The sequence below is a fragment of the Gambusia affinis genome, linkage group LG14 (assembly GCF_019740435.1).
Source record: "Gambusia affinis linkage group LG14, SWU_Gaff_1.0, whole genome shotgun sequence".
In the NCBI taxonomy this organism is placed as follows: Eukaryota; Metazoa; Chordata; class Actinopteri; order Cyprinodontiformes; family Poeciliidae; genus Gambusia; species Gambusia affinis.
Window position 1 is genome coordinate 18,979,674 of NC_057881.1, and position 14,066 is coordinate 18,993,739.

The 14,066-nt window shown below is 42.5% G+C and overlaps 1 protein-coding gene across 5 annotated transcripts in view; it reads left to right on the forward strand.

Moving 5' to 3' along the window:
• The window catches only part of LOC122843528 (serine/threonine-protein phosphatase 6 regulatory ankyrin repeat subunit A), a 29,280-nt gene that overhangs the window by 13,342 nt on the left and 1,872 nt on the right, over positions 1 to 14,066 (forward strand). For 3 of the 5 annotated variants that reach the window (XM_044138336.1, XM_044138337.1, XM_044138333.1), the window contains exons 2-27: positions 2,723 to 2,806; positions 3,437 to 3,515; positions 4,815 to 4,885; positions 5,328 to 5,528; positions 6,292 to 6,379; positions 6,468 to 6,610; positions 7,025 to 7,132; positions 7,212 to 7,316; positions 8,352 to 8,430; positions 8,533 to 8,647; positions 8,765 to 8,995; positions 9,135 to 9,203; positions 9,684 to 9,824; positions 9,925 to 10,036; positions 10,120 to 10,146; positions 10,221 to 10,295; positions 10,414 to 10,615; positions 10,727 to 10,814; positions 10,961 to 11,078; positions 11,765 to 11,978; positions 12,065 to 12,152; positions 12,235 to 12,318; positions 12,399 to 12,547; positions 13,109 to 13,191; positions 13,794 to 13,876; positions 13,950 to 14,041. In XM_044138336.1, coding sequence (XP_043994271.1) covers positions 2,723 to 2,806; positions 3,437 to 3,515; positions 4,815 to 4,885; positions 5,328 to 5,528; positions 6,292 to 6,379; positions 6,468 to 6,610; positions 7,025 to 7,132; positions 7,212 to 7,316; positions 8,352 to 8,430; positions 8,533 to 8,647; positions 8,765 to 8,995; positions 9,135 to 9,203; positions 9,684 to 9,824; positions 9,925 to 10,036; positions 10,120 to 10,146; positions 10,221 to 10,295; positions 10,414 to 10,615; positions 10,727 to 10,814; positions 10,961 to 11,078; positions 11,765 to 11,978; positions 12,065 to 12,152; positions 12,235 to 12,318; positions 12,399 to 12,547; positions 13,109 to 13,191; positions 13,794 to 13,876; positions 13,950 to 14,041 — 2,929 coding nt within the window. Of the gene's footprint in view, positions 1 to 2,722; positions 2,807 to 3,436; positions 3,516 to 4,814; positions 4,886 to 5,327; positions 5,529 to 6,291; positions 6,380 to 6,467; positions 6,611 to 7,024; positions 7,133 to 7,211; positions 7,317 to 8,351; positions 8,431 to 8,532; positions 8,675 to 8,764; positions 8,996 to 9,134; positions 9,204 to 9,683; positions 9,825 to 9,924; positions 10,037 to 10,119; positions 10,147 to 10,220; positions 10,296 to 10,413; positions 10,616 to 10,726; positions 10,815 to 10,960; positions 11,079 to 11,764; positions 11,979 to 12,064; positions 12,153 to 12,234; positions 12,319 to 12,398; positions 12,548 to 13,108; positions 13,192 to 13,793; positions 13,877 to 13,949; positions 14,042 to 14,066 lie in introns of all 5 variants that reach the window. The other 2 variants (XM_044138334.1, XM_044138335.1) reach the window with 2 other exon arrangements.

Here is a 14,066-nt window from a genome sequence, read left to right on the forward strand (position 1 = left end):
AGAATAAGCACCGCTACGTCTACCGCCGTTCAAGGCGTCCCTGTAGCTTCTCTCCTTCAGCTCGGACGCTTGGCATCCTCAGCCTTCTCATCTTACATCAGAACCGATCTCTCAATCCTACTCGAAGCTCAACGTTCCATAACTGCAGGTAAGCATCTCATCATATCTGGTGGTGGAGCATCGCCATCCCTAACAGTCCCATTCTGCCTAGGAGATCCGGCCGGACCAGCGGTCCTCTGCCCTCCCGACAGCAGCCATTCCATCCTCCACAGAGCATCAAGCGGTTCGCGCCTAACAAGTCTATCAGACTGCAGGCCCCCGCCAACGCAGCTCGCGCCTAACAAGTCTATCAGACTGCAGGCCCCTGCCAACGCGGCTCGTGCCTAACAAGTCATGTGACTGCAGGCCCCCGCCAACGTAGCTGCGCCTAACAAGTCTTGCAGACTGCAGGCCAGCTAGGCCTCAACCCGGCACCCTCTTTTGGGGGGAAGACTACCCTGAGCTAAACCTGGACCGATCACCTGCCTGGTGATCCTCAGCTCACAAGTCTTCCGCCGGGTTCGGCGCCAAAGTTTCTGTATCATTAAATCTTCTAACTGCTTCTCTTTCTCTGTGTGAGTCTATCCAGATTGAAATGAAGCCTAGGCGAAAATTCAAGCTGGGAGACAAAACACAGCCGTCACACATCAGACACTCACCACGCTCCCGCCGCAGCCAATCAGGACAGGTGCGCCGCACCGCTTCAGCCAATCGTCGTTCACGGATCCCTTCAAAGGACAAGCTTCCCCGGATCTTCTTGCTCGTCAGCCGTGCTTCGACCCACCTCCTCCCCATCTCCACCATCATCCCAGGGACATCTTCCTAGCTCCCTCTCTGCTCCTTCGTTCAAGGCTCCGTTCCACCACCAGTATTCGGACCGGGGGGAAGACTACCCTGAGCTAAACCTGGACCGATCACCTGCCTGGTGATCCTCAGCTCACAAGTCTTCCGCCGGGTTCGAGCGCCAAAGTTTCTGTATCATTAAATCTTCTAACTGCTTCTCTTTCTCTGTGTGAGTCTATCCAGATTGAAATACATTAAAAGATGCAAATAATTCTCTAACTTTTTTCAATAAGAATATCACTATTTTATTTCTTGAAATGGAACAACTTGGCATTTCCCTGCTACACCTGATCATTTGTAGCAAAGGATGCACTGTAGCTAAAAAATACTTCTGAGATCAACATGTGAAAAGCTCATCCTTTTCTGCTTGATTTTACATAAATACTACAGTGATTATTTTGTGGATTTATCTATTTTGCCATAATTGTGCTAAATAGATTTATTTTAGAACCTTTGAACCAGGTAAAACCACAAGGTTTTATTATAATAAAATGTGCTTGTAATTTGTAAATTTCTGGCTTAATTAGTGCTCTGACTGGGTGCTCAGTCTTAAGTTAAGCTCAGTTTTTCTCCTCTGAATTGATCTGAGGGACTTGTCTCTCTCTTTCTGTAAAGCCAGCTCTTCACCTTCACCAGCAGCTATGTTTTAAATGTCAAAAATGTTTTGGCACTACTGTCAACGAATCACCGCTTTCCCTCAATCTTGCTGCCTTGCATTCTGCCGAGATATTTATGTAATATCTAGTTTTGTGCTTTTTCTTGGAAATGGATTTCCATTTCCAAGAAATTCCTGAAATCCATTTCAGGAAATGGATGTTTTGAGGCCGTATACTCCGGTAAACAAATAAATTAGTTGTTGATTATTTCAATAAAAAAATTATTGCGTCATACTCGCAAAACAATTCACCTCTGTTGAAATGTTCGCATTTGGTCACATTGCATCATTAAGTTTTCATGCATTTTTTTTTTTTTTTGGAGGGGCGGGGGCTTTATGTCATGATCCATCAGCGTGAGGTGTAAATGGAGTAGTAAATGGGTTTTCTACAAATACGTAAAAGTAAAGGAGTGTATATGTCTTTCAGAACCAAATTTTACTGTAAATATAGGCTCAATAGTTTATTTTTAATAATGTTGGAAAATGTCAACAAAAAAAAGTCCTCCATCCTTCCGTTGTCTGAGTTTATTTTTAACTGGAGTTTTTAAAAATAACGTCCCTGAATTTATACCACAGTTTCTACTTTAAGATGAAAACTTTGTAAATGAAATGAGTCTTTGCATTTAGTTTACTTTAGGATCTCTCAAAGGTTTCTCATGGCTGCAGGGAAATGCTGTTTACGGAGCAGCAGCATGCTGCTGGAATCATGCCAGTGCTTCAAAGTGAGCTCCGTAAACTAACATGAGTAAATGATAGTTATCCTGCGTTTGTACACTTTCAACTTCCTCTTCTTTTAGATGGTACAACCTGTCTAAATTCTGTGTGGCTGTCAGAGGTTTAGTTGTTTTTTTCATATTAAACATGCATTTTGCATAGTGTTTGCATAATAATCTGCTCTTCTGGTTTTACAAGGTAAAAGAGTGCAGCTTTATTCCTCAGATGACCTCAAACTACTATAAAGTTTTAGAAAGATTGCTTTTTCTTTTTTTTTTTTCTTTCCACGCACTGCATCCCGCAGCTTTCATAAAGAGGTGATCTACGGCCCGGTGTGGCCTACGGCTTTGTCCAAGGCTGAGATTATACTCTGAGTGTGAACTGTCCCTTACTTAACTCTCAGAAATGTGACCAAGGGGTAGAAAATGCCTGCGTTTCAAATGAAAGGTTTCCCATTTTCTGTCTCCGAAGCCATCTCTGCTGAGAGCCATCTTCAACGTGGACCCAGACGAAGTTCGCTCCCTTATCTTTAAGAAAGAGGATGTCAACGTTCAGGCAAGTTGAAATCCTTCGCCTTATACCCGTCAGAGTTTTTAAATAATAATCGGCTCCACTTTCTACAGAGCATTTCAGAATTGCGCTTTCATCGTCGTCGCATGTCATGGAGGTCTCAGACCTGCAGGACACAAGGACATGACCTTAACCATCCCTATGGTTTTACTCTTCCCTTTCCACTTTCTCAGTTTATAACCCATTGTTTTCCATTCAGTGTTCCTGCACAGTGTACGTCTGTCCATCTGTGGGTATATATTGCTGGTGTCATCACACCAAACTCTCCAGAGTCAGCAGCACTGGCCCAGACCTCTCACAGTCACGTGACCTTTGTTTATAGTCCCACTCTGCTGATTACTCTTCTCTGCACCGAAACAGGGAGATGGAGAGAGAGACGGTGATGATGATGCAGCAAGCTCTGAGCGGGATTTGATAGAGTGCAGTAAAGAATAAAAGTGAAGATGAAGATATTTTTTTTTCTCCTTGTGGCTCCAGGCTTGTGTTTCCTGTGGTCTGTAACAGTGTAAGGTCTATAGATTTCAGATGCGTGACCTTCTTTTTATATGAAAAATGAGGATGCTGCTGTTGCGCTTTAGGTGCTCATCTCTGCTCATTCTCATAACGTCTCCCCAGGACAACGAGAAGCGAACCCCTCTTCACGCTGCAGCCTACCTCGGAGACGCTGAGATTATTGAGCTGCTCATCCTTTCAGGTAAACGTCACAGGAATGTTAAACTTCCCAGCTGCCAATGAAATAATTGATGTTTTGTTTTAGGTTTGGTATTCGTCTTTCTTCAGTTGCAGCCATTCTGATGCACTGTCTGACGACTTGTGTCTCTTCACACTCCTCGGCACGAAAGCTTAAGAGTATTTATGCCTCTTAAGTATTTTCATGTATTTCTTTGGGTTTATTTGTTTAACTCATCGATAATAACATTTTTGCCAATTCGTCTTTGTAAAACGGCTCAAAATGAATGCGATTTTATTAAGATCCTCTGTAAACACCAATTATGAAGTCTTGGCAGTAATTCTCAGTTGGATTTAGGTTTGGACTTTGATCTAAATAATTAATTGTAGCTCTGACCTTTGGCCATTGCTCTGCTGAAAGATGAACCTCCTCCCCACTCAGGTTGTTTTGTAGCCTGTGACAGGTTTACCTCTTTTAACGCCGTCTCTCATTGTGGGCGCCGTCTCTCCACAAATTGCTCTTTATTTGTCGGCATAGAGGGTAATTGTTAGTTTGATTTAATCAGATCATTGTCCACATATTTGCTGAATTCTGTATAGTGGTTAAGATAGGTTAGTTTGCTTGTTTTAGTGACAGTAATTAAAATCAATTCTTAAAGGAAATACTGAGTTTTTCTTTACAAGACAAAATGCCTTATCAGAACACACTTCAAAAAGTCAAATGCTAATGTTTGAACTGAAAAGCGAGATAAGTAAAAAAGTTTTCTTTACCATAAAGCTGTAGTTTATTTTATCAAATTGAATTAGTCATTCCCCCCCCTCCCCCAGCTTTCTAAAGAATTTTAATCTCATTCATTCACATTTGTTTCGCCTTGTTTTCTTATTCACGGTCATCATCAGCTGTCCCATCGCTACAGACAACATTTCCTGCTAGTTGTCAATCGCATGATGCGTGTCGGACATAACGAGGTGCTGCCGCGTAACGCAGGAGTAGGAACAGAGTGATTGCGTTAGCGTTGGTGTTGGTGTGTGTGTGTGTGTGCGTGTGTGTGGAGGGTTTCTCAATGGTATGAAGAGCCAGCAACAGGTGCAGCTTTAGACCTATTTTAACCATGAAGCTGTGCTAAAAAGAATCATCTGAGATGTTTTGCCTTCCAGGCACCGCTGGCTCTCTCTGCCTGGAAGCCACGTGAGCTGTGTTTGTAGACTCAATTTCTCTGAAGTCATTTTGTTTTTCTAGTTAAATGAACATAAACGTGAGGCTAGTAAAATCTTTTTCTTTTTTTTCTTTTTTTCTTGACTCTAATCTGTTCTCTTACTTAAGGAGCCAGGGTTAATGCCAAAGATAACAAGTGGTTGACTCCTCTACACCGAGCTGTGGCTTCTTGTAGCGAGGTAACATGTTACACAAACACACCTTCTCATGTATGATTTAGTTAAGCGTGATTGTGTGACAAGCAGTGACATCTGAAGTGTGGTTAATGTACCTTTACATGAAGAACCCCACAAAACCTGAGAAATGTAACCACTTTTAAGTGACCATCTCCCTGCTGGTATAAGATACTTTTACTAGCTGTTAAATTCAATCTAGCTATTTAGACATGAGCTTATTGAGACGCCATAAGAATTTCTCTACTCATTGTTCTTGGTCCTGGGCAGAGTTCCCACACTAACGTATCCTTTCACTTTCTTTGTTCTATTCTAAGCGTGAAAGGCCGCTAAATATAGCAAAGAATTTTCAAAGCGTGACACGGCCACCTCCAAACATTTTCTTAGAGCGTTACCCAGCGGACCCTCAGTCTGCCCGGCCCTGACCCGTGGCTCCCATTGTGTGCAGGATGCGGTGACGGTGCTGCTAAAGCACAGCGCAGACGTAAACGCTCGGGACAAGAACTGGCAGACGCCGCTTCACGTAGCAGCCAGCAACAAGGCGGTCCGCTGCGCCGAAGCTCTGGTGCCGCTGCTGAGCAACGTCAACGTATCGGACCGTGCGGGACGCACCGCGCTGCACCACGCTGCCTTCAGTGGCCATGTAGAGGTTGGTAACTTTGATGCACATGGATGAGAATGCGAAAGCCTTATATTCCTTTTTCTGCATTTGTTTCTGAAATGTAACAAATAAGTAAGTTGTTTGAACCTCTTTTTGACGGACGCTCAAATACAAAACAAAATAAAAAATTGGGTTCCTTCTGACTCACTGACTTTATTATATGTCAAAAACAATGAAACCAGTTGGGTGAAACACAAGATATTGCTGCTTTATATCAACCTTCCTTTTAAATTAAACTCTTTCTAACTGTGGCAGTTCTGCAAGAAGACCTCATGACAATTTTTTTTCTCATACAGACTAATGGACATGTGGACTCATATGACCACAGAACAAGGGTTTACTGTCTTTCAGTCCATCTGGGACGATTTATAGTTGATTTTATGGCTTCCTTTCTGCATAATTTAGCTTGAGGTTATATTTCTGCATCTCTTTTTGTGAAAATAACTAAACTTTCTGCTCTTACACCCAGCTTACGTAAACTAATGTGTCTGCCTATCAAGCTGATGATTGACAAATCTTTAAGAATGCAGTCCATGACTATATTGTCATATTTTTCTCCTCCTACTTGTCTTAATTCGTCCGAAACAAACGCACTGATCCGAAAAAGAGGATTCATATTTGTATTAAAGAACCACTATACTGTATGCAAACTGCTTCAATTGCAATGTACAACACTTCTTCTCTTTCTGCAAATGTGGCCTGCACGTGAACATTTTTTAAATAAAAAAAAAAAAAAAAAAATGTTTGTTAGATGGTGAAGCTGCTGCTCTCCAGAGGAGCCAACATTAATGCGTTTGACAAGAAGGACAGGAGAGCCATCCACTGGGCAGCCTACATGGGTGAGATTATAGAAAAAGGATCTGGTCCATTTCGAAACGGATGACTTTTGTTTATTCATTTCATCTGTGCACTAATTGTCCGTATCAGGTCACCTGGAGGTTGTTAAGTTGCTGGTGGCCAGTGGAGCCGAGGTCGACTGTAAGGACAAGAAAGCTTACACGCCGCTTCATGCAGCCGCCTCCAGTGGCATGAGCAGCACAGTGCACTACCTGCTGAGCCTGGGTGTCCATGTCAGTGCACATGATTGCATGTCGTTCATTCATTTACAAGTCGTCCGCGCATATTTAAAGTCTTAAATTCATGCATCTCAGATTACAACCTTAAAATGTCTTAAAATCCCTTAGAAAATGTAAGTAGGCCTTAAATACATTAATAACAGATCTTAAATTTTATTCCCCAGTATTCTGTGTAGCAAAAAACCTTGATAGCACTGCTGTAGAAAATATGCAAATTTCTTTTGTGCATTTCTAGGTTTTATAATGATCTTAAAAAGCCTTACATTTTAGTTGGTGAAACCTGCATAAACCCTCATGTAAAGTTAGCTTCTTACTCAGATTAGTGAAATTGAAATGGATTTGCATTGCATGCACTTTAAAATAGTATGTTTTTTTTGTTTTTTTAAAACAAGATTGTTCTCTGCTTAGGTGAACGAGGTTAATGCCTATGGCAACACGCCGCTCCATTTGGCCTGCTACAACGGACAGGACGTGGTGGTTGGCGAGCTCATCGAGGCAGGAGCGAGCGTAAATCAAGTGAGTGTGAACGACTCCCAGAGAACCTGCTGGGGTCGTTCGGCTCGTTTCCCTTAATTATTTCGCTACATTACTCCAGGTAAACGAGAGAGGCTTTTCTGCACTTCACTTCGCTTCGTCTTCACGCCAAGGTGCGCTGTGCCAGGAGCTGCTGCTGGCCCACGGAGCATGCATCAACTTGAAGGTTTGTCGATATTTAGATGCACTTTTTCTTACAAACGCTTAAGCACACACGTTTGACCGGGACGCTGTGTTTAATGTACAAATATTGTTTGGGTGAGCTGTTAAGCACAAATGTATTTTTTTAAGAGTATCTTCAGCTCTTAAAGTGCCTTGTGTGCATTTTGTCACCTTACCGTTACAAACGTAAATTTTTTTAAGTTTTTTTCCATCTGTGTGATTGGCCATGACAAAGTAGATCAAAACTGTTACAAAATATGCTTTTTATTCATTTTATCTTTTAATAGTTCTACACCCCAGAAGGTAAGCTAAACTGAGCTGTGTGGCTTGCATGCAGTAGGCTGTGTTTGCATGTAAGCAAAATGCAGCGTTCTGTGTAGTTTCCGCTTTGTGCGGTAGAACGACCGGCTGTGCACAAGGACAATGGCGCTAAACATACAGCCAGGGCATGCTTTGTATTGAAGCGTATTCATAAGGAAAAAATGGTCAAGCCAACTGAGAATCCATGGCAAGACCTAAATATTACTGTCCACATCAATTCTCTGTCCAATCTGACGGAGTTTAGGCTTTTGTGCAAAGAATCTCTGACCCTACATGTGCAAATGTTGCAAACCCTTAACCTTCCATTTCAGAATAATGGGCTGCCTTGTTTTGGTCGGTCACTGAAAATACCAATAAAATCCCTTGAAGTTTGTTGCTGTAATGTGACAAAATTAGAATGTTTTCCTAGTTTTGCAAGGCACCGAGCTGATGATGTCTGTTCTGCTCAGTGTCGAGCAGAGAGCCGAAATGACAGTTTGCTTAACACTCTGGTAGCAATGATGGAACGTGATACCAGTGTTTCAACAGCCTCAAGATGCACGGCCATATGGCAAGTTGGAGGGGGAGGAATGGCTGCCCGAGGCAGAAAGCTGCCCAGGCATTCTTTGTGTGTGTGTGTGCGTGTGTGTGTTGTCTACCAGGGATCCAGTTATCTTCACGTTTGTTCAAAGAACTAGTCACAGTAACTTGGTTCTTGTAAAACGTCTCCTCTGTCCAGAGTAAGGATGGTAAGACTCCGCTTCACATGGCAGCTACACATGGGCGCTTCTCCTGCTCCCAGGCCCTCATTCAAAATGGTGAGTGAGCTTTGTTTTGTTTAAAGATTAAAATTTATCTGGATATTGGGTTTTTTTTGTAATTTGTGCATATCCGAGTCTTTTCTGTTGCTGCGTTCGTAGGAGCTGAGATCGACTGTGAAGACAGAAGCAGGAACACTGCCCTTCACATCGCAGCCCGCTACGGCCATGAGCTCATCATCACGTCGCTCATCAAAGATGGAGCCAGCACGGCCAAGTCAGTTATGCTGACATTTAGCCATCTGTGTGTGTTTCCCCACAATTAGATTTTTGTTTTAGACACGCGACGTTTGCCTTGCAAGAACTTGTTCTTAGTTTTTTTTTCTTATTTCAGGAGAGGCATTCACGGGATGTTACCGCTACACCTGGCAGCTCTCAGCGGCTTCTCCGATTGCTGCAGGAAGCTGCTGTCCTCAGGTAAAAGTCTCGCTCACACCATCTCATGCCAGCGGACTCACCTGCTTGACATCCAAATTGATGCCGACTGCATATTTTGTACAGGATTTGTCATAGACACCCCCGATGACTTTGGAAGGACCTGTCTGCATGCAGCTGCAGCCGGAGGGTGTGTATTCCTGCTTACTGTGGGATCTTTGGGGGGTTTTGTTTTCCCTGTTCATGTATTTTTTTGTGTGTGTGTTTGTGTATTAAAATTGTACGTCTTTGAATTTGCTGTCAGTTGTAACCATCGTCTTTTCAAACAGAAACCTGGAGTGTCTGAACCTGCTGTTGAACACAGGAGCCGACTTCAACAGGAAGGACAACTTTGGCAGGTAAATTCAAGTAGGGCTGCAACTAATGAGTATTTTAGTCATTGATTGTTCTGACAATTAATCTGATAAAAATGTTGGCATATTCCACATATTTTTTATTTAAGCCTCCTTGTACAGTTTTAGAAATGCATTAAAAGATGAAAATAAACAAACGATTCAATTCCTTTTTAAATGACAAAATCAAATTTTTTTTTGCCTAAATTGGAACAATCAGGGATTCCTTTAGTGAACACTTGAATGTTTCTAGCAAACTGTGCATTGTATATGGGGGGGAAAAAAAAAAAAACTCTAGCCAATGATTAATCCATTACTAAATTAGTTGAAAATTTTTTCAATAATTGATTCATCCCGATTAATTCGATTAATTGTTTCAGTCCTAAATTAAAGCATCGTTATCATTTCTAGAAAAGCAATATCTGTATCACAAAGCTGTCACTGGTTGTAGCTGGTGTTGATTTTTAATCTTTCCAACCCTCGCAGGGCTCCGCTACACTACGCATCAGCCAACTGTAACTACCAGTGTGTGTTTGCTCTGGTGGGCTCTGGGGCCAGTGTTAACGATCTGGATCAGAACAGCTGCAGCCCTTTGCACTACGCGGCGGCTGCCGACAGGGAGGGAAAGTAAGTTTGTCTTTGTGTTTATTGCGACCCATTTGCATATACTCCACAAGTATTTTAATCAAAGGATAAAAGTAAAAACACACTGTTTGGTCTTTCCTAGATGTGTGGAGTACCTGCTGAGGAACGATGCAGACCCAGGCGTGAAGGACAGGCAGGGTTACAACGCCGTGCACTACGCCTCTGCCTACGGCCGCACACTCTGTCTGGAACTGGTGAGCACAGATCCTGCAGTCGGTGCAAATGTTTTCAAGATCAGGTGCATGTTTCTAATTGTTTTTGTTTTTATTCCCTTCAGATCGCAAGTGTGAGACCGCTTGATGTGGTAAGAAGAGAGCTTATTAAGCCAGTGACGCGTCACTTCTGTGATATGTAAATAGTTTTTTGTGTGTGTTTTAGTTAATGGAGACCTCAGGAACCGACATCCTGAGGGACTCAGACAGTCAGGCCCCTCTAAGTCCACTCCATCTGGCGGTTAGTTTGAACATTTAAGAGAGTCTTGTTTCTGGCGTTAAGCGTCCAGGATTTTAGTTACCTTTTTCGTGCTCCAAAGCCAACTGGATCTGTTGGTGTTTGCTTTCCATTTAATCAGGCTTACCACGGACACTGCGGGGCGCTGGACGTTCTCCTGGTATCCCTGCTGGACGTGGACGTGCGCAGCCCGGACGGACGCACCCCGCTAAGTTTAGCCTGCTCCAGGGGCCACCAGGAATGCGTGTCCCTGCTGCTCCATCACGGAGCCTCCCCCATGACCCGCGACTATATATACAAAAAGACAGCCTTACATGCTGCAGGTAACATCATTGATTTTAACATCAAATGAAGTGGTTATATTTTCTAGCTTTTAAAGTTGTTTTTCATTGCAGAAAAATGAACGAAACTTGCCTGTTTCTGTCTGTCTGCAGCTATGAATGGCCACCCAGAGTGCCTGCACCTGCTTCTGAGCAGCAACAATCAACACATCAATGTGGATGCACAGGACAACAACAGACAGTGAGTGTGATCACAGAGAAAACAAATGACTTTGGCTGGAATTTTTTTTATTTTATTTTATTTAATTTTTTTATTAGACTGATTTGTCCACAGATGTGGTGTGGGGATGAGAATAAATGGATGAGTTGCGGATTATTTTCCCACAGGACTCCCCTGATGTTGGCAGTGCTGAACGGACACACAGAGTGTGTGTACTCTCTGCTCAATCAAGGAGCCTGTGTGGAGACTCAGGACCGTTGGGGTCGGACAGCCCTGCACCGCGGGGTGAGACGATCAAACTAATGCTGTGACTCTAATTGTATGGTGGTAGATGGTGGAAAGGTTTTGCGTCTGTTTCAAAATGTCTTTTTTTTTTTTGTGTAACTTTGTTGCGGTCTTTATTATTTATCCAAACGGTTAACTTTTGTCTGATGGGGCTGTTCCAAATTTATTCATACTGGCAGAAATTTAAACTTTTTCTTCCACTTTACGGCTATGCGTTTTTCTTTATTAAAGTTTAAACCCGTTTGTAGAATCAAAAGTAAATAATATAATTCATAAAAATGTGGGAAGTTTTAACAATCATCTTCGGAACCCCTCAATAGGATTTTATTATATATTTTTTTATATATATATTATTTTTCACTGCAGAAACACAAAATGTTACCAAGTGTTTTTGTTCTAATTTGTAGTTCAAATATCTTGGCACACTTGAAATGGGACAAAACTGACTTATACTTTCATCAATAATTATTGACTTAAAACAAGCTCATATGTTTGTTTGTTTTTTGTTGTTGTAGAAAAGTTACTTGTGAGTTAGTTTAGTCTTATTTCAAGTGAACTAAAATAATTGCAAAAAACATTCTGGGTAACTTTTTTTTTTTGCCTTGGTGACTATTCAGCTGTATTAAGTGTATCTGTAATATAATGGAAGATTTTGCCTGTTTTTTTCCCCCCCCTATGTTTCACAGGCTGCCACAGGCCAGGATGAGTGTGTGGAGGCCCTCCTCCAGCGAGGGGCCAGCGTGTGTGTGAAGGACACCCGGGGCCGCACCTCGCTGCACCTGGCTTCGGCTTGTGGCCACGTGGGGGTCCTGGGAACTCTCCTGCAGACCACGCCCCCCTCCCTCCCTCACCTCACAGACAGCCAAGGCTACACGCCGTTACACTGGGCCTGCTATAACGGTACAGGAATTCAACATGCCTGGGTTTCTGTTCTGCGTGAACTTCCCACGGAGCATTTATGTTCTGCCGTTCCTACCGTCTTGCAGGTTATGATGCATGTGTGGAGGTTTTGTTGGATCATGAGGCATTCAGGAAGATCAAGGGAAACTCCTTCAGCCCGCTGCACTGTGCTGTGTAAGACTATTTGTCCTCCTAAATGCAGGTGTGTGTGTATGGAGGTGATGTCTAAAGGTATACGACACTTTTCCGGTTTCAGTATGAATGATAACGAGGGCGTGGCCGAGATGCTAATCGACTGCCTGGGTGCAAACATCGTCAACACCTCGGACTCCAAGGGAAGGTAGGAAATGATGGAAAGTGCAGTTTTTATTATTGATTGAGCGCGAACTCAAACTTTAATACGAACCTCCGGTATTGCAGAACCCCCCTCCATGCTGCTGCGTTTTCCGACCACGTGGAGTGCATTTCCCTTCTCCTGAGCCACGGCGCTCAAGCTAACGCTGTCGACGCGCTCGCACACAAAACACCGCTGATGATGGCAGCTCTGAACGGACAGACCAACGCTGTGGGTGAGCGCGCTCACTGATTGTACGGGTGCTTGAAATCGTTGAAAAGGCTCGAGTTTCAACGAGGTGTATTCAAGTTTTGGAAAGTGCTTGATAGTTTACCTGCATAGTTTTGTTGTAATGCTGTAATAAACATTTAGCCACTACCTCTTACAGAAAGTCAAGTGATTATTTATATTTTATTTGAGCAGAAAGCTCTTTTACCAGTTTGTTCAATGTAATGAATACTTATTCCTCCTAATGACTCAGTGAGTTACTGATCTGCGTAATTGAAGTAAAGGTGGTTTTATATTTTATACATCAGTTATTTGAATAGGAGAATTTTTTTTTGTTTGTTTGTTTGTTTGTTTTGTTTTCAGACCAGTCAGGTGTATCGGGTATGTTTGAGAAAATCCTCAAAAAAAATCTAATTTTGTTATATTTCAATTTACTTCCTGCCATTTAGAGTACTATCACAAGACATTATTAATAACCATAATGAGTCAAATAATTTGAAAGTGTCCTTTGGTTCATTTGTACTGTTTTTATCTCCATTCTGTGATGTTGGGGTTACATGTTTTGCAGAGGTGCTGGTGAGCAGTGGGAAAACAGACTTGTCCCTGCAGGATGTAGACAGGAACACGGCTCTGCATCTGGCTTGTAGCAAAGTAAGAACCTTTACCTTTAAAGTAATTGTCTTGATTTTTGTGGCATGCCTGCAAAATGCAGACTTTTTTTTTTTCTTGCTTTCCATGAATATAACAAATTTCATTACAGAACGTGTTTGATTCTTTGTTGTTGTTTTAAAACTTGAAAATGGGTCTTTTAATTCAACCAGAAAACAAACTAAACACATTTGATACAGTAGGTACCTTTCTTATTTCAAAGAGATGTTTTTTTTTAGCTCTCGACACATTTTATTTAGTTAGAGGATGACTGAAAGCCTCTATTTGGAACAGTTTCAGGCTTCCATCTAGTGGTGGTGGTGATTTTTTTTTTTTTTTTTTTTTTATCTGCACACAAAGGTAGAGCTTCTGAACAACAAGAGAAGGAACATGAACAGCTGCTTGTAGTTTGAGCTGCATATTTTTGAAGGATTGCATGCGTTACTGCAGCTGCACATCTGTGTTGACTTAAAGATACTAAACTCAGTCAGGTTCCGTGCGAAATCTTGAAGAAGGAGCTGTATCGCACTCCAGTAAAGACTCTTCGGTTGTTTTGCAGATGTGATCAGTTTTACAAGCGCTTTGTTGTTTTCTGTTCTTCTCAGGGCCACGAAACGAGTGCGTTGTTGATCCTCGAGAAGATCAGCGACAGGAACCTGATCAACTGCACCAATGCTGCTCTCCAGACGTATGTAGTTTGCAAATGCTGAACACGGCTGAGCTCTGACTGGATGCACATTTGAACCGTCTTCTTCTTACAGGCCGCTGCACGTAGCAGCCAGGATGGGGCTAACCGTGGTGGTCCAGGAGCTGCTGGGAAAAGGAGCCAGCGTTTTGGCGGTGGATGAGAACGGTCAGCATCCGTCTCGGTGATTTCA